The sequence below is a fragment of the Diplotaxodon limnothrissa genome, linkage group LG2 (genome assembly GCF_057381915.1).
Source record: "Diplotaxodon limnothrissa isolate DT_005_m linkage group LG2, D_limnothrissa_male_GT1.1, whole genome shotgun sequence".
In the NCBI taxonomy this organism is placed as follows: Eukaryota; Metazoa; Chordata; class Actinopteri; order Cichliformes; family Cichlidae; genus Diplotaxodon; species Diplotaxodon limnothrissa.
In genome coordinates this window covers 2,606,555-2,630,518 of record NC_140597.1, presented here as the reverse complement: position 1 = coordinate 2,630,518, position 23,964 = coordinate 2,606,555, and the positions used below count along the sequence as shown (strand labels likewise).

General features: G+C 40.3%; 1 protein-coding gene across 1 annotated transcript in view; it reads right to left on the bottom strand.

Annotated features, from left to right (window-relative positions):
* Positions 1 to 7,861: 7,861 nt before the first annotated feature.
* Positions 7,862 to 23,964, bottom strand: part of gfra3 (GDNF family receptor alpha 3) — a 76,863-nt gene continuing 60,760 nt past the window's right edge. Inside the window, exons 6-8 of the mRNA XM_085365503.1 lie at positions 22,719 to 22,853; positions 21,517 to 21,653; positions 7,862 to 8,083 (exon numbers count right to left, since the gene is read on the bottom strand). Of these exons, the coding sequence (XP_085221629.1) occupies positions 7,862 to 8,083; positions 21,517 to 21,653; positions 22,719 to 22,853 (494 nt within the window). The remainder of the gene's footprint in view (positions 8,084 to 21,516; positions 21,654 to 22,718; positions 22,854 to 23,964) is intronic.

Here is a 23,964-nt window from a genome sequence, read left to right as displayed (position 1 = left end):
TTGCTTTAAACCACATGCTCAGTGTTGTCAATTTGAAAAGGAACATCTGGTAAGTGTAATCAAAGACTGATGTTGTCTTTGACCAAGGCAACAATATCCTCTTCTAGTATTTTTAAACCCATGTGGAAGAAATTTGGTGTTTGGAGAAGTTATTTTTGCTACCCAGCCCCAAGAAAGAAACATCAAGCTCAGCGCAGCAGGGAGTGGGAAATGAGACATCCACCCATGGAAATAGGAGCAGCAGTGTTTTCCGGTGGCAGATACATGGAGTGAACAGAACACTGACAGCTCAACTGCACTGCCATATCGATGATTTTCTGTAGAATCACAATAGTAGAGCAGCAGACCTTTGGTTGTGGAGGCGTTCAGGACAAGAGAGTATTTGCCATTAGGGCTCTTTTACCACTCCAAAGTAAGAACATAGTCTCACAACAATTTATGAAACTGTAACAGAATTGTATCTATTCATCGGTGCTTCTGGACAACTTCTTGGTTAGGACTAGAAAAAACTACCCTGTGACATTTAGGCAATAAAAAGGCTTAAACAAGAGGATTGTTTGTATTAAATCACAACAATTGGCACATTTTTCAAATCTTAATTTTTTTGTGATTGCTCATCATGTTATTATTGGGGTTTCTTAATAATATTGTAGGGTCTTTACCTTAAAATATTAAACACATTGAATTAGCTGTTATTGTGAATTACATGTAAATTATACTTGAATTGGTTACTAGGGTAACGTGTGCTTCTGTAAAGGCGTACAAAATACATGTTAAGTCTGCACACATGAAACAAATCATGTTTAAATGGTTAAATTTAAAGTTGTGTTGACTGCAATTAAAAATAGGGTCAAACAACAGTTTTTTGATGAGTGAATAAATGCTTTGTGTGATCATTACAAATTTTGCTATGAGACTTTTTTTTTCTTTTATCATTTTACCAAGTCCTCCCTGGAAACAACTGCTTGTTACTTATTTCTGAACAAGTAATGTAACGTTTACTGCTTACTTAGCTTTACAGGTTTAACGCCAAAGAAAACTAGCTGCTACCGGTGGCTGATGTGAGCAAGTTAGCTAAGAACAGAGGGTTTGAGCAATATTGCATTCGCCTTTTTTGGGAAATCAAACAGTTGATCTAGGATTCAAATATTTATCAGACTGTTCTGTTAATGGAAAGCACAGATGAGGAGCTAAGATATAACTGAGTAAGATTAAAAAAACTCAGTGAGATAAAAAGGCTGTGGTCGTCACACATCATCTTAAAGATGACAGCTGATAATACCAGAAATTTTAGGTTCCTGTTACCTGAGTTACCTAATGTATTTACCCCTAAGCTATATGTCAGTCACTGATATCCTCCACTCTCATTTCAGGCATTTACCTCAAAGTTCAGCAAAGTTTTTCTTGGGGCCCATCCACTTTGCACTGTCAGTGATTATTTCACCGGTAGTAGCTCACAGGTCTCCTTGCCAGTGTGGACGTTGCTTAAGTAATGTGTTACTGAACTATATAGTAGCCAAATGACTATTTAAGCTAACTTAGAAAGAAATTAACCTTGCTAAGTTGTCAGGTCAGATGGATTTTTTTTCTGTTTTTTGTTGCTTGTCATTCTCTCCATGTGTTGGTTTAAATGTCATCTTTACATAAAAATGATTTGCTTCAGTCCATTCCCAGTATTTGATCTCAAGACACTGATTTTATATTAGCCAGCTTCTATATTACATTATATGTTAGATCTGATGTCTCACATGAAGAAATTTTAATTTTTTGAGTCTACATTTTGACTCACACATCTGAACCCACATCAAACAAAATTAATGGGCTGGTCTGTTTTTGACCCCCACAAAGGTTTCTATCAGTTCCCTCACCTGAACAATTACAAGCCAGTTGTTTAAGGGAAACGTTTAAAGTGTTGAACAGCCTGGAGGCCGAAGACAAGGAAGGACCCCATCAGAGTTAACTGTAAAAACACCCCTTCTACATTAAACCTTTTGACCAAGGTAGCATTGACAACTTACAAAGGTTGCAGATTTGTTATATTCTCAGTGCTTAAGCTGTAAATTCGAAACAATGTTTGCTAAAAATCATCACATACAGGTAACAAATTCTGCGTCTTCTATAGTGATTTCAACTTAAGAACTTGCTGAGACTACACATGAAAAAAGGAAAATGTGCTGTGAATTGTTCATTTATATCACAGCAGATTCAGTTTAAGCAGAAAGCTGATGCTGGCCTGTTACTCATCTTGGAGAATAAACTCTTACTGAGCATATAAATTCTGAAATTCCAGCCTCAAATTTACACTGTCATTTTTCTTTATTTTAAATCTAACATGGTCAAACTTTTATTGAATGTTTTTGTCTAATCACCTGGGGAGCTTTTAATGTTTAATTAGGTAATTTTAGCATTTGTTAGGGTGTGGATGAATCCATATTTGAGTCAGAACAGTATATATACAGGGAGTGCAGAATTATTAGGCAAATGAGTATTTTGTCCACATCATCCTCTTCATGCATGTTGTCTTACTCCAAGCTGTATAGGCTCGAAAGCCTACTACCAATTAAGCATATTAGGTGATGTGCATCTCTGTAATGAGAAGGGGTGTGGTCTAATGACATCAACACCCTATATCAGGTGTGCATAATTATTAGGCAACGTCCTTTCCTTTGGCAAAACGGGTCAAAAGAAGGACTTGACAGGCTCAGAAAAGTCAAAAATAGTGAGATATCTTGCAGAGGGATGCAGCAGTCTCAAAATTGCAAAGCTTCTGAAGCGTGATCATTGAACAATCAAGCGTTTCATTCAAAACAGTCAACAGGGTCGCAAGAAGCGTGTGGAAAAGCCAAGGCGCAAAATAACTGCCCATGAACTAACTCAACTCCCAGTCCTACTGCCAGTTTCTGGAAGACACCTTCTTCAAGCAGTGGTACAGGAAGAAGTCTGCATCCTTCAAGAAAAACATGATTTTCATGCAGGACAATGCTCCATCACACGCGTCCAAGTACTCCACAGCGTGGCTGGCAAGAAAGGGTATAAAAGAAGAAAAACTAATGACATGGCCTCCTTGTTCACCTGATCTGAACCCCATTGAGAACCTGTGGTCCATCATCAAATGTGAGATTTACAAGGAGGGAAAACAGTACACCTCTCTGAACAGTGTCTGGGAGGCTGTGGTTGCTGCTGCACGCAATGTTGATGGTGAACAGATCAAAACACTGACAGAATCCATGGATGGCAGGCTTTTGAGTGTCCTTGCAAAGAAAGGTGGCTATATTGGTCGCTGATTTGTTTTTGTTTTGTTTTTGAATGTCAGAAATGTAACTAAAACTAAAAACTACTTCCAAAAACATTCAGCTTTGATATTAATGAGTTTTTTGGGTTCATTGAGAACATGGTTGTTGTTCAATAATAAAATTAGTCCTCAAAAATACAACTTGCCTAATAATTCTGCACTCCCTGTACAGCTGACACAGCAGCTTCATGAGAAAGACTGACCAGGCTGTGAGTGTTTGAGAAGTTAATTAACAATAATCCCATCACTTTTCCTTATTAATTTAACTCTAACATACTTTATGATGGACTGTTTCTTACATTGCACTTTTCTATTCAAGCACGCCGTACAGCATGCCTCCTTCACCGACATGCATATAAGCACCTGTGTTTTCTATCTAATATTCATACAGAACATTTTGATTACTAGATGACAGAGATGTTTTACTCTATAAAAGGACACCTTGTGAACATTTCAGTGGTACAACGTGCCAAGTTGTCTTTATACTCTGCAGTGACACAGCAAACCTGTGTTAAAGCTTCATGAAAATGCATAACTGAGACAGTGACTGGGAGGATAAATGTTTTATTACTTTTAGTATCCACCAAACTGCAGGCCTGAAAACGTGAACCCAACATCATTAACAATAACGCTTCAAAAATGTCCAAAATGAGTGGCACATTGTCTTTGTCAAGCTTGTATATGTGTATGGCATCCTCTCCTGTATTGCTGTTTTTATTGCCTTCTCACAGAACATCAGTAGTTGCTGTGCAGACCTCCTCAGTATTTAAAGATAAGAGCTTTACTCAGTCTCTTATCATATTTCACTGATTGACACATGCTTTGTCTAAGACCTTCATTAGGCCTTTGAGATTGTGTGTATGATTCCTAACAGTTGCATCTAACAGCAGTGCCTGAGGAAACGGAGAGGTTACAGTACCCCGCAGACCTGTCACCTCTCACTATGTCTGCCCTAAACCCTTCATTCTCTTTGTAGTCTGTTTCCTTGGCGACTTTACAAAACAAACCTCTTCCTCCTCCTCTTCTCTGTGTTTCCTTTAACATTCTGCAGAAGAAGAAAACAAGAAAAGCTCTTGTTTTCTGCTCTTGCATTACCCTTCTCCTGTTTACTTTATTATATAGAATTCTTGATTCCTGTCTTATTCTTTTCCCGCTTTATTCCAGTTGCTCTTTTCTTTCTTTTCTTATTTCTCTTTCCCTTCATTTCCTGTTGAGTCTTATTCTTTTGTCTGTCCTCAATTTTCCTTTATTCTCCTAGTTTATCCTTCTGATTTTTATCTCCCTACTTTTGGCTTTTTTACCCTACTTCATTTTTTTCCTTCCCCTCTTCCCCATTCCACGTCTCTCTTTTCAATTCCATCTTGCATCTTTCATGGACTTTATTCTTTGCTCTTCCTTCTCTGTGATTCTCTTTTAGTGTCCTTTTCTGTTTTTAATCCTTCCCTCTCCCTTTTTTCCTTCCTTCCTTTAGACTGTCTTTATCTCTTTTGTTTCCTCTTCCTTCCACTCCTCTTGTCTTCCCCTTTGCTGTTTCCTTTTTATCGCCTTTACTTCTTTGACGTCTATTCTTCTTCCTTGTTTTTTCTTTTCTTCAAACTTACTGTTTCTTTCATTACTTCTTCCTTCTGTTTTCTTTCTCTCATCTTGTCTCCATCTTCCCAACCATCTTTCCCCCTCTCCTTCCACTGTCTCCTTTCTTAGCTCTGCCCCATCAGTGGCGCCCCTGCAGATGGAAGCTAATTTTACATGTTCCACAAAAATAGGAAATGAGAGAGGAAAAAAGTCGTGTCAGCAAGAGATTTATAAGACAGAAAATCGAGAGCTGGCAATTCTCTACCATGTTTGTGCTCCAGGGCCAGTGATTTAGCTATCACTGCCTGGTAGCCGTGATAGGACACACACACACACACACACACACACACACACACACACACACACACACACACACACACACACACACACAGCTCCTCCCCAGGAGGTCAGATGATAAAAAGATGTTGTTGCAAACTGATCATCAGCAACTAAAAACAAGACAAACATCAAACACAAAGACCACACGGGGACTCGGCCTTATTTCTCTAACATACATTTCTCTCTTTCCCACTCTCTTCATGTTTGTCCGTGTTCATGAACCTGCCAGGGAGCTTTTTGATTTGTTCTGCTGTTTTAGAGATCATATTGTTTCTGGTGTGTTGTTTTTATTAGCACTGCTTTATTCATATTACTGCCTGTGGCAGGGCAAAGGGGATGGAGCGATAAAGAAAGAGAGAGCTGCGTGGTCTTGATATATGGCAGGCAGCATGTGTGCAAATTGGGGGGGGACGTCTGTCCAAGCATCCAAGGCTGTGCTGATGAGGGTGGCAACATTACAGTGCAATTGTCAAAGTATAATGACAATTTTTGACAAAATGCAGTCCTTGCTTGATCCCTGCACTTGTATGCACAAACACACACATACTTGGCACTTGAACTGAGAGACAAGCGTGTAATTTATCATTCACTATGGCTGGAAAGCAGAGACAGTGGCAGAGCTACTGGGAAGGCTCCATTCATCACTGTGATAAAGTTTGACTTGTGAGTTGTATATGAAGACCTCTTTTCCCTTCAGTCATTGTCAGGATGACCCTTAGACAGGTAAGCCACAACCAGTGACACTAATCATTATTCATAAAGTTAAAAAACTAAACAAGTGACAACAACAAAACAGATGTTATCATGATAAAAATATAATTAATTGATTTATGACCTGCTGTAATTTAGAAGTAAATATTTTAGTAATATTTGTGTAGCATATTAAATTAATATTTTTAACAGTTTTCTTACATAAGGGGAGAACTATTAGAGCCCCTGTGAAGAGTATTTCCCAAGCACTGTTAAACCAAGCAAGGAATTTTTAACACAGCTGTTCAAAACATCCTCGTTTATTTTGGATGCTTACATTATTTTACTTTGGACACAGAAACAAAAGTATTTTACAAAATCATTTTTCAACATTTTTTGGTTTCTTTGTTTTTTACCAGGGACAAAATTATTAACCCTTCTGATGCTAATAGTCAGTTGTGTGTCCTTTTTGCTGGATAAGAGCCTGCAACCATTCCTTAGTAGTAGTTTTGAACTGATCTCACAAACATCTATGAGCAATCCCAACCCATTCTCCTTTGGCAGATCGCTTGGGGTCCTCCAGATTTGATGTTCTTCTGGTATGGACCTGGGCCTTAGGTCCACCCTATAGGAGTATCAATGGGATTCAGGTCAGGGCTTTGCACAGGCCAGTTTTGGGTCTTTGTTTTGTTGGAAGAATGAGATGATGTATGAACCAGTTCCCGTTTTACTGCTGACAGCTTGAAGTTTTCAGAATCTTCATAAATCCTTCTTTCTTCATAATTATTTCCACTGTCACAAAATTCCCCAGATCCAGAAGCACTGAAGCATTCCCACAGCAACATACTGCAGAGACTGTTCTTTGGGTTGTAAGCCACTCCCTTCTTTTTCCAAACATAAGCAGCGTCTCTCTGGGCACAATTCCAGCATGCATGATCTTTAGCATAGGTCAGTCTTGCTTGTAACTGTGTGTTCTGTAGTAGTGAAGTTTTTCTTGGCCTCTAACCTTGCGCTCCATTCTTCTGCAGTGTTCTAGTGATTGTCTACTTTGAGACTACAATAAGTTGTTTTAGACGCATCTCTCACTAGTTTTCTTTCTAGAGTCTTTGAAATCTTTTGCTTAATTGACAGGCTTATTCTGTACCGTGTGGCTCTCTTTAAATTTCTTCATTACACTTTTCAGTACAGTTCTCAACACTGTCAAGCACTCAAAACTCTGCATATCCATCTCATGCTTTATGGGCATCAACAGTCTAAAGTGAATTGTTTTTTGGTTTTGGTATCATAATTTCTCAAGTGACAACTCTTGTTAAAGTACAACATATACATTTGCAGATAATCCTCAATATTAACTTGATTTTTTCCGGTAGTAATTATGTTATTATATGCAAAAAGAAATACTTTATGCTTTCTAAAGAAAACTAGTAAGGAATGCTATGTTGAAATTCCATTGCTCTGTTAAAAAAGCACTTGGGAAAATTTGGACAAAATGTTACATTTTATGAGGTGGGGGTGGAGTGGTGATTGTGGGCTAAGAATTTTGTTTGAGGCATTTTGGTATGTACTAAGTATGCCTTTTATATACCAGTTCAAAATATTGTCTAAACTTTACAATTGGGTGTGTACAAAAGGACGAAAAACCGCTGCCAGAAAGTATTTGCTGAGACTACAACAAGCCACTTTCAATTTTTCTCTAGACCGGTGATATGAACAGCTTTATTATGCGTATTAATAAATGCATTATATGAACACCCTACCACAACTGGGATTTCTGTGCTCGTCAGACCTTTTACCTTCAGTCACATTCAGAAAGAAAAAAGAGGCATGTTTAGGTTAGAGGGCAGAGCGTGGGGATCGAGGGGTTCTACAGACAAATGGCAAAGTCAATTTTTTCAATTTTGGAATTATAATTTTACAGCAATGAATCTAAAATAGTTGTGTGTATGTAATTTCTTTCCATCCTCTGTTTTACAGCCAGCTGAGGGAAAATGACAGGAGAAGAAGCAGGAGTAGCATGGCTTTAGATGGGCCAGTGGTCAGAGATGTGGACCCTCCAGTCCCAGAAGAGCCTAGGTTGGAGACAGTAGCCCTCTCTGAGTAGAGCGGGATGACATCAAACTGGCCACCATCTGCACCCTCCTGCTCATCTTCTGTTTGTGTCAATTCCTCCTCTTCCTTACTGTCCAACACCTGTCGGGGAACAAAGTGTGAGTGAAAGTTATTGTTGCATTTTTTCTGCTTGGACATTTTCACATTTCACAGTGTTGAAAACAGTGCCACTCTCTGGGTCCTGGTGAGGAGGGGAACGTGTCAAAGCTTTTATGTGTTCTCTTGAGGTACGAAAATAGAATTTGAAACTCAAGAACTGAATCTATATTAATTATTTAAGCTATTAGCACATGCCTAATTACATTGTGTGTTGTTCTGTTTTGTTTGTTTGTTTTTTGCCATGTGCAACCAAAAACGTCTTTTGAGCAGCGCCCTGAGTCATTGCAGTGATATGGGTGCTAGTGCTGCTGGTTAAATCTAAGACCTATGTAAAGTTGCTTTACTCATAATATGCCACGAGCCTTCAGATGAAACTGCTACTGATCCTGGCCTGTTGTATGTATTTATATATATCTGACTGGGATTGTTTGAGTCTTTTTTAACATTTGATTATCTAGTGTGAAAATCAGAAGCTCCAAATAGGGCTGAGATGTGCAGCAGGTATAAACTGAGAGAAATGAAGTGAGTTAAGGTTAGGGCTGTGCGATATGACCAAAATCTCATATCCTGATATAAGACATTTATCGTCCTGACAACGATATAAATCACAAAAATGTAACATTTTCTGTAAATTCTGTGAATCTCGGGCAGCTCGACTTTCCTGACATGTATTGAGCTGGGCGTGCTGTAATCGAGTGTTTTAACCGATGAATGAAACAATACATTTTAAGACATAAGTTGTAACGGCTGCCGTTTTCTTTGTGAGTATTTATTACACAGCGTGCTGCGGGGAAAAGCCTGTTCTAACGTTTGAGTCTAAGGTTTATTTTTTTAGCACCTGACGGCTCTTTTTGCTTCTCATCCCTAAACTCTCCGCATACTTTTTCACGTGATTCAGTTTATTTTGAAAAGCCTCAACAGGATCTTGAGCTTTATTGTGAAACGAGCCACGCAATGGTTTTACCATCATTGTTGCTAATGACAACACATAAAAACAGACACTTGTCCATCAGTAGTGTGGTGATATTAAACATAAGAGAAAGAGAGAACTTTAAGAAATGAATATAGCCACTACAGTGACATCAAAACCATGAAAAAATATTGCTGTAAACAGTTTCAATTTCACGACACCACGAAACAAATGATAGCATGATAGGAAACGATAGATGTTTTTATATCGTCATCCGATATATATCGTTATATCGAACAGCTCTAGTTAAGGTGGGTGCTGTAATGCTTTGAGGATGCAAGACGGAATGAGCCGAGGAGCGACAAGATGTGATGAAATAAGACAAATAACATATTAGTGAGTAGAGGAAATGATGAAAGGACACAAAGAAAAAAGGAGGAGGAAAGGAAGAGGATTTGGGGGAAGAAGTAGGAAGGGGAAGACACAGAGCATGAATAAATTCATGCTAATAAAGCCTAAGCGATGCACTGCTTCCAACCAACACCTCAACTAATCTGTTCACTGGAAGAGAGACAGGCAAACACAGAGAGCGAGCGAGCAGAGGAGGACAACCAAGACAGAGAGAGAGAGAGAGTTGGAATCCCCTCTTGTCCACTGGCCCAGATTATCTCTGGCAGTAGATGCATGCTGGAAGCTAGAGAGCCACAGCCGTGGCAGATTGTGGCCTTTCCAAGGTTACATTAGGCAGGGCCACAATTGGCTTGGACCACATTTATTGGTCAGTGACGGACAAGAGCAGCCGGGAACCATGGTTCTCAAAAGATGTGTTCTCACCACATTTCAGAGAGTGTGTTTATGTGTGTGCATGTGTATGTGTGGGGTGGGTGGGGGAGGGTGTGTGTGTGTGTGTGTGTGCATGTGCATGTGTATGTGTGGGGTGGGGGAGGGGAGGGTGTGTGCGTGTGTGTGTGTGTGTGTGTGTGTGTGTGTGTGCATGTGCATGTGTGAGGTGGGGGAGGGGAGGGTGTGTGTGTGTGTGTGTGTGTGTGTGTGTGTGTGTGTGTGTGTGTGTGTGCATGTGCATGTGTATGTGTGGGGTGGGGGAGGGGAGGGTGTGTGTGTGTGTGTGTGTGTGTGTGTGTGTGTGTGTGTGTGTGTGTGTGTGTTTAGTGACAGAAATAGTGTGTCAGTAACAATCTGTCAGGACAAGGAAGGTAAACAGTGTTTGGTCAAATCTAAAAATAGACAAATTAAAATGAAGCAGTAAGTAGGTAATGCAATCTGTGTAATTTCGTCTCAAACAGATGAAACCCATTTTACAAGCATATATTCTGACGGGGCGGCACTTTTTTTCTCACGGTTTGCACATGAGCACTGTGGATAGAAAAATGATGGGCGAGCAGCGTGTGCTGGCTCTGAGGTCAGTTACAATAAGTACTTTGTGTGGAAACAAAGCATTAGCGAGTAAATAAACGTCAGTGGTCCGCACTGTAGATTATTGTCCTCTTGGTCAACACCTTGGCCAACTGTGTGTGTGTGTGTGTGTTGGAGTGTGTGTGCTTCTGTGCGGATTATTTGTAGCAGTGGAGAATGCAAACATGGCGCACAGCCCAGGTCTTGTCTGAGGCCTTTAGTGCTTGGTTAGAAAGAAAGCAAATGTTTAGATGTCTGACTTCATGTATCACTTCTGGACCCAGAAATGGGATTTGTTATATCTGACTTTTCTCTGCTCGTTTTTTCCTGTGTTAGAAGATTTTCATTGTTTCCTATTGGACTTGGCTCCTCTCCTATTGAGTTATACCTACACAGAAGAAATAGGTGCGTTACATCTCATAAATAGCTCTTACAGATCACTCCAGCCTTTTAACAGTAACATACCTCCGGGGCTCACTGTTCAGGCCACTAAACTAAATCTAGAGCGGACCTGCTGGAACTGGTGTGGTAGATGACGCCTGCAGGGCTACTCGGGGCCACCAGTTTTTCATCAGTATAGGCAGGGTAGACATCCGGAGAATAGCGGCGGTTCCCTCAGTCCCCTGTTCCTCGCTTACATTCTAGCTCTGCACTGCTGACTGGGCCATACTCATTGGATCAGAGAATAGACTCTTTAAATAGAGAGCCAATCCAGATTAACTGTACTGGGTTTAGGGTAGTGTACAAAGTTTGAGTTGCCCCCAACGTGGTGTGAATGCTGGATAAAGTGTCATGTTCCTGAGCCTGGTGACTCAGTGTTTTGATTATTAATATTCGTTGTTTCAGTTAGTTTCTGGTTATATTTCAGTGATTTTTAGATCTCAGGTTTTGTTCTGTGTGTCACGTCAAATCAGTTCTGTTTTGTTGTCTGTTCTTTCCCGGTCTCTATATTTGTGTATCTCCTGTGTCTCCCCAGTCAGTTATGTCTCCGTGTCGTTGTTTGATAGTCTTGTCTCTGTTTCAGCCGTATCTCCTTGTCAAGTCTACGTCACCGTGCCTGTCTTGTGTTTCCTGTTTTACTTTGATAGTCTCATGTCCTTCCTTCAGTGTTTTCACTTTTGCTTCCCCTTTGTTTCATCATGTCAGATTAGGTTCATATGTGTCGCCCTCCATTACTCCCTTGTGTATTTAAGCCCTGTAATTTCGTTTGTCCATTGTTGTGTCGTTAACTACCTCTATGTCCTGTGTGTTATCTCTGTTCTCCTCAAGTCTCCTTGTAACTCCTAGCTTCTTTTTTTCCCATTTTCTATTTTATTAATTCTGTGTCCCTAGCTTCCTAGTTTCCAGTTTAGGTTTTGTTTTTCCATGTTTGAGATGTCTGAGTTGTTGCCACAAGCTGCCTCTCTCAGTTCACCCCTCTTGTGTTTCAAGTCCTGCATTTGGGTCCTAAATCTTGCCTGCCACAGCATAAAAGAAACATTGGGTGAAAAGGCTTAGTAGTTGTAGAAAGTACTTTAAGTGCTCATCAAGCCCTCATCAAGAAGCTGCAGAAGAACACCAGAACTGTGAATTGGGAAGCAGGCAGAAATAACAGGATTGGGGCAACTTGCATGAGCCCGAGGACGACTGCTGGAGTTCCAACAGCAGGCTAACATCAATGGGTGAACACAAACCAAATTACTTTTTGGTTTGTGTAATTGTGTAACCCCCTGACCGTGGCTCAGGGGGTTGGGAAGCGTATCTGTAACCGGAAAGTTGCCGGTTTGATCCCCGGGCTCTCTGTCCTGGTCGTTGTGTCCTTGGGCAAGACACTTCACCTACCGTCTACTGGTGATGGCCAGAGGGGCCGATGGTGCGATATGGCAGCCTGGCTTCTGTCAGTCTGCCCCAGGGCAGCTGTGGCTACAACCGTAGCTGCCTCCACCAGTGTGTGAATGTGAGAGTGAATGAATAGTGGCATTGTAAAGCGCTTTGGGTGCCTTGAAAAGCGCTATATAAATCCAATCCATTATTATTATTATTTACTTGAACTACAAATGGCACTTGACAGAAAAAGCCTAGATGATGAACAGCTTTAATGTTTTCCCTGAAAGAGTTTAGTTTAATATGTTCCAGTTTACCAAACTGTTTGAAATGTTTGATTTGAGTAGAGATGCACCTGAGTGTGTAAGTGGGTGTGAGTATATATGTATATGCACACAGTACTATTATATTTTTCATGTAATTGCTAGGCTTAATTATTGTAAATAAATGTTGGTACTCTTAAACCAGGGAAAGTGTTATAGGAAGCCTTGATCTGTGGGTAAAAGGCAGTCGTCCTCCCTGCCTTACCTGGGCAAAGCATCCTTCTCTCCTAATCTGTTCACCTGCTGCTCATCTTTAATCAACTGTAATACTTAAGGACCAGTGCAGCCATCCAGACCAGTGCGGCCATCCAGACTCCGGGATATTATTTTAGAATGGTAAACGGTAAACATGACTCCCCGAGTTGTCACCCCGTGTTCTCCCGATTTGACTCAACTTCCTAGGGTCTATCACGACAGTCTTCAGCAAGGAGATGGCTCCTTCACTACCTCCCTACAGGCTATAAGACAGCTGCACAGGCCTTGTCCTGAGCTCCATTACCTACCAGCAAATTATACAATCTCTCCCGCCCTGAGAGGGAGTCTATGGAGAAATACATTATGGATTCCCTCACCGCTGGGATAATTTGACCATCTGCCTCCCACATAAGGGCTGGGTTGTTTTTTGTGGCCGAGAAAGATAAGACCCTCACTGAGTACCGTGGACTTAATCAGATCACAGTGAAAATTAAATATCCTCTTCACCCCAGTAATTCTGTCTTCAAACTCCTCCAGGGGGCCTCCGTCTTCACTAAACTGAACCTACGAAATCCTTACCATGTGGTTCGAATTCGTGAGGGAGATGAATGGAAAATGGCATTTAATACACGCCTCGGTCACTTCAAGTCTTTAGTGATGCCGTCCGGCCTTACTAATGCCCCAGCTGTCTTCCAGGCACTTATCAATGATGTACTCCGGGATTTCTTAAACTTGTTTGTTTATTTAGAAGAAATTCTTATTTTTTCTAAGAGTATGGGGGAGCACCAGGTCCATGTGCATCAAGTTTTGCATCGGCTCCTTGAGAACAGATTGTATGTGAAAGCAGAAAAATGTGAGTTTCATGTAACTACAGTATCTTTCCTTGGCTTCGTGTTTCAGGATGAAGACTTATCTGGAAAGAGTAAAAACCATGGCGGATTGGCCCACTCACACCACCTGAAAGCAGCTTCAGTGATTCTTGGTGTTTGCTAATGAGGGAGCCAAACATCCATTTGTTGTACTGACTGACCATAAGAATACACTAACCTCCTCAGCCACTGGTATTTCCCCTGTTGAGGTTGCTTTTGGCTATGAACCACCCCTGATCCCAGCCTTGGAGAAGTACCAGTTCTCTCGGTCCACCAACGTCTATGTTCTGAGTTACCCTTAGTTTCCTTTTGCACATATTTAAGCAATCATTATTTTCCTCAGTTTTGTGTTAAAGTGAAAAAAGTATCACAAAGTTTATTCTGCATCTCGCTGTCTTGCCGAAGTCCCACACTTGAGTCAAACTAAGTAAGCTGCAAAACACGACAGAAAGAGAGATATCTTAAGGGAGTCATGAGTTTTAGCTGGTGACAAAAATACCTATACATGTTGATGGGGGAAGGTAATGATGAATTAACCCACAAAGGGTTGGGAATCAACACCAGAGTGGCGTCCCCTCTTTACGAGAGGTGTCCCAGCTCAAAGCATGAAGGGGCCAGCACTTGACAGGTGTGTAGCTGACCTGTCTGGGTGGAAGTCAGCAGTTCTAAATACACTTCTTTGTTATTTAAATATGTCTCACTAAAGCTCTTCTGCCAACCGTGGCATTTAACCATTGTGAACATAAAACAAAGGAAATGTTAGAATTATGTTCCTTAATGTAAATGTTCTGGGAATTCCAGTGAAAAGATCTAGAATAATTACCAAACGTAAAAAGGAAAAGGCACAGATGGAGAAACCCATCTGTTGATTGTGGAAGATGAAAAACCCAAAAGATTTGTCTTCAATAATACTTTTTATTGTTCACATAGAAATTCACGTAAAAGAGGAGAAGCAATATTAATCTCTAATACTATTCATTTTGTGTGTGGAAAGGAAATTAAACACGATGAAGGCAGATACTTCATAGTTAAAGGACTGATGGACCAAACATTGTTACACTGGTGAACGTGTATGCACCACCTGAAAGTGGACAGAATCTTTTAAATCTCTGTTTGACGCTGTATCAGTGGAAAATGAAGGAATCTGTATATGTGGGGGATCTGAACGTAATAATGAATAGTAATATGGACACAACTAGCTACAGGAACCTGTTGCTAAATTAATTAGAAATGTGTGGTGATGGTCGTGGTCCCTGTGGCTGTCCGGCTCACTCTGCAAGGCTTCATGTGTTTTCGCTTTCGTTTTTGCTCACGCTCTCTCTACCTCTGCCTGGGCAGAGCTCACCACGGGCTCTCGCCTTTGGCCCATGCACCTGCAGGCAATTACACACCTGAGGCTCATTATCCAGCAGTTTCCTGGCCACTACTTAAGGTGGTGGCTCAGAGTTTCTCGTCGCTGGACTGTTGTAAAGACTCACGTTAGTGTAACCCTGGGTTTTATCAGCGGATGAGCTTGCTAACCTCTTTTATACTACATGCGCTGACATCCTTAACTCTGTGGCACCTCTGAGGATTAAACGTGCCAAATCCTCACAACCCTGGCTAAATGATACTACTCGCGCCCTCAGGCGTGAATGTCGTCGTGCTGAAAGAAAATGGAGGAAAGACAAACTCCACGTCTCTCTGGACATCCTCCATAATTGTCTATCTAAGTATCAAAAGTCTGTTAAAGCTGCCAAATCTGCCTTTTTGTCTAGCATTATTATGACTAATAGCCACAACCCCCGAGCACTTTTTAATACTTTTAACTCTGTGGTAAACCCTTGCACTACCACTTATAGGGATGCTTCCCCTGCTCTTTGTGATAAATTCTTAAAGTATTTCTCTGATAAAATCTCAGCTCTAAGGGCTTCTCATCCATCTCATCCATCATCAGTTTTAGACCCAGTTCCAGCCTCTGAATGCTTGACTGTCTTTCAACAGTTTGACCCAGTGTCTTATTCTGCTTTAAAAGATATAATTGATCATCTCAAAATCTCTGGTTCCCCGCATGATATTCTTCCTTCTCGTTTCTTTAAGGAAGCTTTACATGTTATTGGTCCTTGTATCTTATCTCTGCTGAATGCATCATTGTCATCAGGTTGTGTACCATCTGTCTTTAAGCATGCTGTTGTGCAACCTATTATGAAAAAGAAAAATCTTGACCCTAATGGTCTCACTAACTACAGGCCGATCTCCAAACTCCCTTTTATTTCCAAAATATTGGAAAAGGTAGTTCTAAAACAACTTCAGGCCTTTTTAGATGCAAATGGTATTAATGAAAAGTTTCAGTCTGGTTTGAAACCTCGCCACAGCACAGAGACAGCCTTACTTAGAGTTTTTAATGATCTTCTTTTAACTGTTGACTCTGGATATTCTGTGGTCGTAGTTTTACTTGACTTGTCTGCTGCTTTTGACACGGTTAATCACAACATTCTTCTATCAAGACAGGAACATGTTGTTGGTCTCAAAGGTACGGTTTTATCTTGGTTTAAATCCTACCTCTCAGAGAGGTCGTTCTCTGTTGCTATGGGGCAACACTCCTCGGCTTCCACCCCTATTTATTGTGGTGTGCCTCAAGGGTCCGTGCTCGGTCCTGCTCTTTTCTCTTTGTACATGTTGCCCTTGGGATTCATTTTTAGTAAATACAACATCTCCTTTCACTGTTATGCCGATGATATCCAGATTTATTCACCTCTGAAATCCGATGTGACTGCTTCTTTGCAACCTCTGTTCAACTGTTTGCATGAAGTTAAAATTTGGTTATCACATAATTTTCTTACATTGAACAAGAATAAGACCGAAATCATAGTCTTTGGTAGTCACACTCCGCTAGACCAGTTAGCTGATGCCCTAGGCCCTCTCGCTAGCCATCTTTCGTCCACTGTAAGAAACCTCGGAGTGTTCCTGGGGGGCTCTTTTAAACTCGAGAAACACGTCTCCACTGTGGTAAAAAACAGCTTTTACCAGTTGCGTCAGATTTCCAAAGCAAAGCCGTTCCTTCCTTTAAAGGACCTTGAAAAGCTTATCCACACATTTATTACATCCAGATTGGATGACTGTAACTCCCTCTACTCGGGCCTCCAACACTCCTCTCTTTGCCGGCTCCAGTTAATTCAAAATGCAGCTGCGCGTCTTTTAACAGGTACGAGAATTCATGAACACATAACTCCAATTTTAGCCAAATTACATTGGCTCCCTGTTAAATATCGTATAGATTTTAAAATGCTTTTGTTCACTTTTAATATTTTGAATAATTTAGCGCCCAGTTATCTTTCTGATTTACTCCATTCATACAATCCCAACAGAGCACTTAGATCGTCCAATCATAGGCTCCTAGCACAACCTAGGACTCGAATGAAGTCGAGAGGCGACCGGGCCTTTGCATCCGTGGCACCCAGACTCTGGAATAACCTCCCCGTTCATATTCGCACTGCCGAGTCGATCCAGTCTTTTAAATCACGTCTTAGAACTTATTTTTTTACTTTGGCTTTTGATTCTGTCTAGTTGGCTGTTTTAGCTTGTTGTGTTGTTACCTATTGTTTGTTGTCCTCTTTTATTGTTTGTTTTAACTGTCTCATGTTTTTATTGACTGTGAAGCACTATGGTCAACACTGTTGTTTTAATATGTGCTATATAAATAAATTTTGATTTGATTTGATTTGAGTTTCTCTTGTGTTTTCCAAGCGTTATTTAGTGTTGATTCTACTTCGTCTGTCTGTAAACAGATTTCCCTAGACCTGTCTCTTGGGCATTTCCTTTATTCCCTGGAGTATTTCCCTGGCAGTGTGGCGAGTGTTGCATGGAGCGTGTTGGAGTACGTGAGCAGAGCAAGAGTGCAGAGCCCCCTTTCCTCCCTACCCTCGGATCCCCGGAGTCCCAATTCACTCCCAACACTTTGTATATAGTTCATTTGGTGTTTGTAAATAAAACACTCCATCCATCTGCTTCTGCTTATCCTTTTCAGCGTCGCGAGCTGTCATATGGCAAGAGGCAGGGTACAGCCTGGACATGTCGCCAGTCTGTGGCAGGGCTAACACAGAGAGACAGACAAACATTCACAATCAAACCAATGGGCAATTTAGAGTTTCCAGTTAACCTGTCCCCACTAACTGCATGTCTTTGGACTGTGAGAGGAAGCCGGAATACCCGGCGAGAACCCACGCAAACACGGGGAGAACATGCAAACTCCACACAGAACAGATGGTGGAATTGAACTCAGGAATTGTTGTGCAGCAACAGTGCCAACCACCGTGCCACCGTGCTGCTTAAAAACAAGAGACTGTTAAGTTGAATCTTTCCGTCTACACTGGAGTGCGTTCAGTCAGCATGACAGGAAGAAATGATTTATCGATGGGTGGAGAAATTGCCACCCTCTCCAAAAGAATTACACCCACTACTTAGTAACCCCTTCTGTTAATTCTAGAATAGACTACTTTTTTACACAAAGACAGAATAGGGATAAAATTCGAGAGTGCGTCATCGGGGTATCGGATGATTCAAATCATAGTACCATGTGCTTAAAGCTTAGGTTGAAAAGTGCAAACAGAAATACAATTTGGAGGGTTGATGTCAGAATATTGAACAATCCAGAGATATTTAAAGAAATCAAGGGGGAGATAAAACAATATGTAGAAGAAAATGATGATGATGATAAATTAGGACCAAAAGCCACAAAACTACTGGCAATTAACAACATTAACAACACCACATTATCAACTTCGACACAAATCTAAAGAAGAAAAAAATAACTGGACTGTTGCTCACTGACTCAATGTCCTCTTTTCCAATGAGAGCAAATTTTGCATCTCATTTGTAAACCAAGGTCTCAGAGTCTGGAGGAAGAATGGAGAGGCGCATAATCCAAGACACTTGAAGTCCAGTTTCCACAGTCTGTGCTGATTTGGGGAGTCATGTCATCTGCTGGTGTTGGTCGACTGTGCTTTATTAAGTCCAGAGTCAACACAGCCGTCTACCAGCACATTTTGGAGCACTTCATGTTTCCTTCTGTAGACAAGCTTTATGGAGATGCAGACTTTTATAGCAGGACTTGGCACCTGCCCACACCGCCAAAAGTACCAAAACCTGGTTCAGTGACCACGGGATTACTGTGCTTGATTGGCCAGCAAACTCTCCTGACCTGAGCCCCATAAAGAATCTATGGGGCATTGCCAAGAGGAAGAGGCGAGACATGAGACCGAACAGAAGTGCTGAAGGCCGCTATCGAAGTATCCTGGTCTTCCATAACACCTCAGCAGTGCCACAGGCTGATAGCATCCATGCCACGCTGCATTGAGGCAGTAATTCATGCAAAAGGGGCCCAAACCAAGTACTGAGTACATATGCATGATTGCACTTTTCAGAGGTCCGACATTTAACATCGTTGTTTTATTGATTTCATGTAATATTGTAATTTTCTGAGCTTTTGAAGTTGAGGTTTACAAAAGCTGTAAGCCATGATGAACAAAATTATAACAAATAAAGGGTTGAAATATCTAGTGTTGCATGTAATGAGTCTATATCATATATTAGTTTCACCTTTTAAGTTGAAATAAATGGACTTTTGCATGATATTCTCAATTTTTCAAGTTTCACCTGTAATAGAGAAGGGAGTCGAGAACCGGTTCCAGCAGCCCAATTCTCCGGCATTGTTAGTCTGCCTGGGTATCAGTCCCACTTATCAGTTCTCGCACGCTCGCTACAAACAGCTGATTTCACTTTGTGTGCTGGAGGAGGAAAATAGTGGAGCACTATCCAGCGAGGATATGGACATTACTTTTATTTTTATTGCACAAAAGAATGAAAGTGCGCTGGTAAAGTGGAGACTGCTCCAGGTCAGGAACAACTGCATTATGCTATTAATGCAACTTCACAAGCTCTTCGCAAACACTGGCACAGACAGCATGCTAACGCTAAGCTAGCCAAGAATGCAGAGTAAACGCAGACCCCAAACCCAGCATCGTGACAAAGTGCTGAACTTCAATGGGTAACATGCTGATGAGGAGTCAGGCCGCAGCCTCCTGCCTGTTCATGTTTCTAAAGCAGAATCACCGTGACTATCACTCTAAAGTGTCTTTGTGCTGGTTTCCATCTTTCCTGTGTGCTGTCGGCTTTGTGTTCATATCTAAATACTAAGTGAAAAATCCTGCGTGTCCTCAATAGTGTGTTTCAGATAATTTTACAGAGTAACATGAGAGTAACATAACGAGTAGTATAACGAATGTCTTTTTTCGGGGTGTAATTAAGTAACGTACTGCAAGAAAAGTGAAAAGTTTTAAGACATGTATTCTGTGTAATATGTGTAATATGTGCAATTACTTTCTTGAGTAATGACCACACTGACCATAACAAAGAGGGGAAACACCTCCAACGTGCACAAACATTTGACCACACAGCATGTAATTAATTTGCATGAATGTAATGTCTTTGATATGCTGCTTAGGGATGGTGGTGACTCTCAAAGTGGAGTCAATGAGAATCGATAAGGAATCAAATCAATAATTGATATCGATAATGGAATTGGAATTACTAAAGTCTTATCAGTTTCCATCCCTATATATTAAACCACTGGCTCAGATGATTAGGCAAGATAACTCAGGGATCAAAATCAATAACCAAGTACTATTAGTTTATTCACAGACCATATCATGATATGTTTAACAGACCCAGTTAATTCCTTTTTTAAATTAAGGCAAGCATTAAACACATTAGGAAAATACTCAGGTTACAAGATAAATATTAAAAAGATTCAACTTCTATTATTCAATTGTATCCAAGACCAAAAGCTCCAAGAATTGAAAATAAACTGGAATGCAAACAAACAATATCTAAGTTTTTAGTTATAAACATAACTGAAAACTTAGCGTCCTTATACCAACTACGTTCCAATTGACTCAGACATACAAAAAGATCTTGGTAGGTGGAATACATATCCTGTGAATCTAGCAGCACAATTATTATATTTATGTTTAACCATGCCAAGCACCACAAGCACATTTTCATAGATGGGATAAATTTCTAGATTTATTTGGGAAGGAAGGAAACCCAGGATTCATTACAACATCACTGCTAACTAAGACTGAAGGAGGGATGGCTCTTCCCTATTTAAAAAACTATTTTGATGCAGCTCAGTTACACATTCTGGTATATTAATGTAATACAGAATACACCAAATAGAAATAGAGACCTCCATATTCAATTTTCCAATCCAAAGAAGTATTGGGGAGAGTAAGATCAAAGTTTCAATAGAAGAAAATTCTAATCCTATAGTCAGATTTACTCTAGAAAAATGGTACACGGTAGTAAAGCTTCTAAAGCTGGAAATGGATTTATTACTATTAAAATGGATATTATACGACAACACATTCATACCAGGAAAATTAGACTCCAGCTTAAATGGTTGGCACTAAAGGGGATTACAGCACAATTACTCATAAGCTTCCAATATCTCAAAGACACATTTGACCTCATGAGCCAAGATTTCTATAGATATCTAAATATATTTATATATAGATACGTGTGAGAGTATTATTTGAGATACAAGTGGCACAACAGTGTAGCTCACCCATTTTGAGGACCCCCATGATGGTTTTTCTTGTGCTAAATTGAAAGATTTAATAAATACTGAAAGGATATTAGCTTGATTTTTACAGGCCAATAGTTTTAAACCAGTAAAAATGGAGGACTAACACAATAACTGAGGTATAAAAGCCCAGCAACAGAGATAACCACATAATAAATAAAAGCGTGACAGTGATTTGATGGGCTTAGACCAAAGATAGCAAGAAGGCTTTAGGATAAGTCTGAAAGGTAATTTAAAATGTGGCAGCAGTGATGAGCGGTGATGAGCTTTAGCGTACTCACAATGTTGTTGTGCTCAGGCAGGTGGTTATTCTTCAGCAGCTCATCCTTCTGAACCAGCGGGGAGGGTCTAGGCGCAGGAGGTTGGGTGATGTCTGCAGGCAGCAAGCCGAGGCTCCCCATCCAGCTGATGGAGTTACCTGCTTGGAGAAACAAGCACATCACTCCCTCTGTTTGTGTGTGTGTGTGTGCGCGTGCACAGGTCTGCAACACTCCATCTGTGTAGGCATGAAAAAACATCTATTTGGCAGCTTTATTGTTAGAGCAGTTGGCAGATAGATAAATTACAATGATTTAAGGACAATACATTGATTTATAGATCCAGGCTTTAGTGTTTAGATGTTTATGGCCATTGTGTATGGACACCATTATTGAGAGTTCTTGTGATTGAATGACAGCTGACGGGGCTTTTCACACCCTACAAACCTGCAGAGACAATCTGTAAAACTCTCCTGACTGCTAAGGTTGCAGCATGTAGCTGCCTTTTTAAAAAAGGTAGAGCTCAGTTCATGCTGAGTAAGCCACTGCTGGAGACAACCACCCAGACTGATCCAGCAGAAAGTGTCACAGTCATTTTTCCCTTTATTTCCTTTGATCTGAATCTTGATATATCTTTGATAGTAACACACATTAATGCTGTTTTCACAATTCCTCAGATGCATTATTTAAAGCAGACATTATCAAAATAAATTGTGTGTCAAGTCTTTAAAGTGTGTCTATTTTCAAACCATCCCAGAAATATAAACACTTGCATGATTTAGTGTAAAAGACATCTGCATTTGCATGCAGAGCATCATGGGACACCATTAAACCATAAGCTGTTACTTTTTATATATTTTTAGGCTACATTAGAAAAATTGGCTGCAAAGTGTAGCTTATGCTACCTCATGAGGAAATGTTTTTAAAGTAAGATTCATCAAAGCAGTCGTTTTCTTTCTGACAAGTAGGTATGCATTGGACTGGCCTAGTTTTCATTCATTTATTTGATAAACAGCATTTTTTGCTGTTGCATTTTCATTTTATTTCATGTAAAATATTTAATTTATGTATCATGGCTGTCAAACATTTTAAAAACAAAAATTAAAGAATTATATTGTAAACAGTTTAGACGAGGGGTAACAAACAAGTTAGTCAAACTTGTTACATCCTGCTATTTGGAATGAAAAATGACTGCTGTATATGAAACGTATGTACTGTAGACTCACGCAGGCAGCTGTTGTGGGTGAAGATGCGCTGCAGTTTCAGACATTCCTGCCACTGGTTGCCACTGCCTTCACAGTTGCACCACAGCGACACATCTGCAGAGCTGTTACTGATGTAGTTGGGCGTCATGATGGTACCTGTGGTTTTAAAAGGTCAAGGTGTTGTCACAGAAACTTCGCTGTGGGCAGATCAAAGGTTCTGGATTTTACATTTTAATGATTATCAATCTTTGAGACTATGTTCTAAGATACTTTATGCATTTATTGGCTTCTACATAAAGTTTTACTTAGAACGATTGAGCACGAAATTGAAACTGGTTTTGTCTTCTGCAGAACAACATAACAACCACTTAATGACCTTCATTTAAAGGACCAAGGGATATTGAAGTTCTGCAGATCCTAGAGTTTTCTGGCATTACCTTGTCAATTTTTAAGCCACAATTTTGCATTTTGGAAGTTAGCTAGCACTTTAACAGGCAGTAAAAAACACAACTCAGTGCAAAACACACACACAAAGAACATTTCAACATTTGATACATTACTTTCCATTTGTTCTGATAGATATCTTAATACATTTAATATCAACATTTTTGGAGCCCTCGTGTAAGTTACTTAACAGGCAAATATAAACTACTTTGGAATAGAACATGGATAGAAATAACAGAAGCTAGTATCCATCCCTCAGTTTAGAATACAATAAGGTTTTCACTACAGACACGTGAACAAATATTGTAACACGTGTCTACGATTCAGATGTAGTTTTCTGGGATCATGTTAAAACTGGCACAATACTGTAAGATTAATAACAAATGTAACTTATTTGATACTGCTCTTTCGATGTATATCTTCTTTTTAAAGGAAACCAATCTGTAAGTGTGGGTTTGTACCGCTGGCAGGCTAGCTCGGTTTGTGCCATGAGACTTTGAGAACGATCATAAACTAGTGTCTGTTCAAGCCAGCATGGCCATAGTACTGATGTGTCAGAAAAGGATTAAAGAGTGAGCTCTTTGTATGTGTTTGTGCCTGGGACTGCTGTTTATGTAGAATCATGGCCTTATTTCTCTGATTAGAAAGAACAAAACCTACTGAACAGGAAGCCAAGGTCATAACTTAGGCTTACTGAGAGAGAAAGAATGTGAATGCTTAGTTTGGAGGGAGGCCGAAGCTATAAGAATGTGAGAAACAGTCAGACACTGTATTGTATGGAATATTGATTAAAGAGATTGTTGATTGAGCATTAAATGCCGAG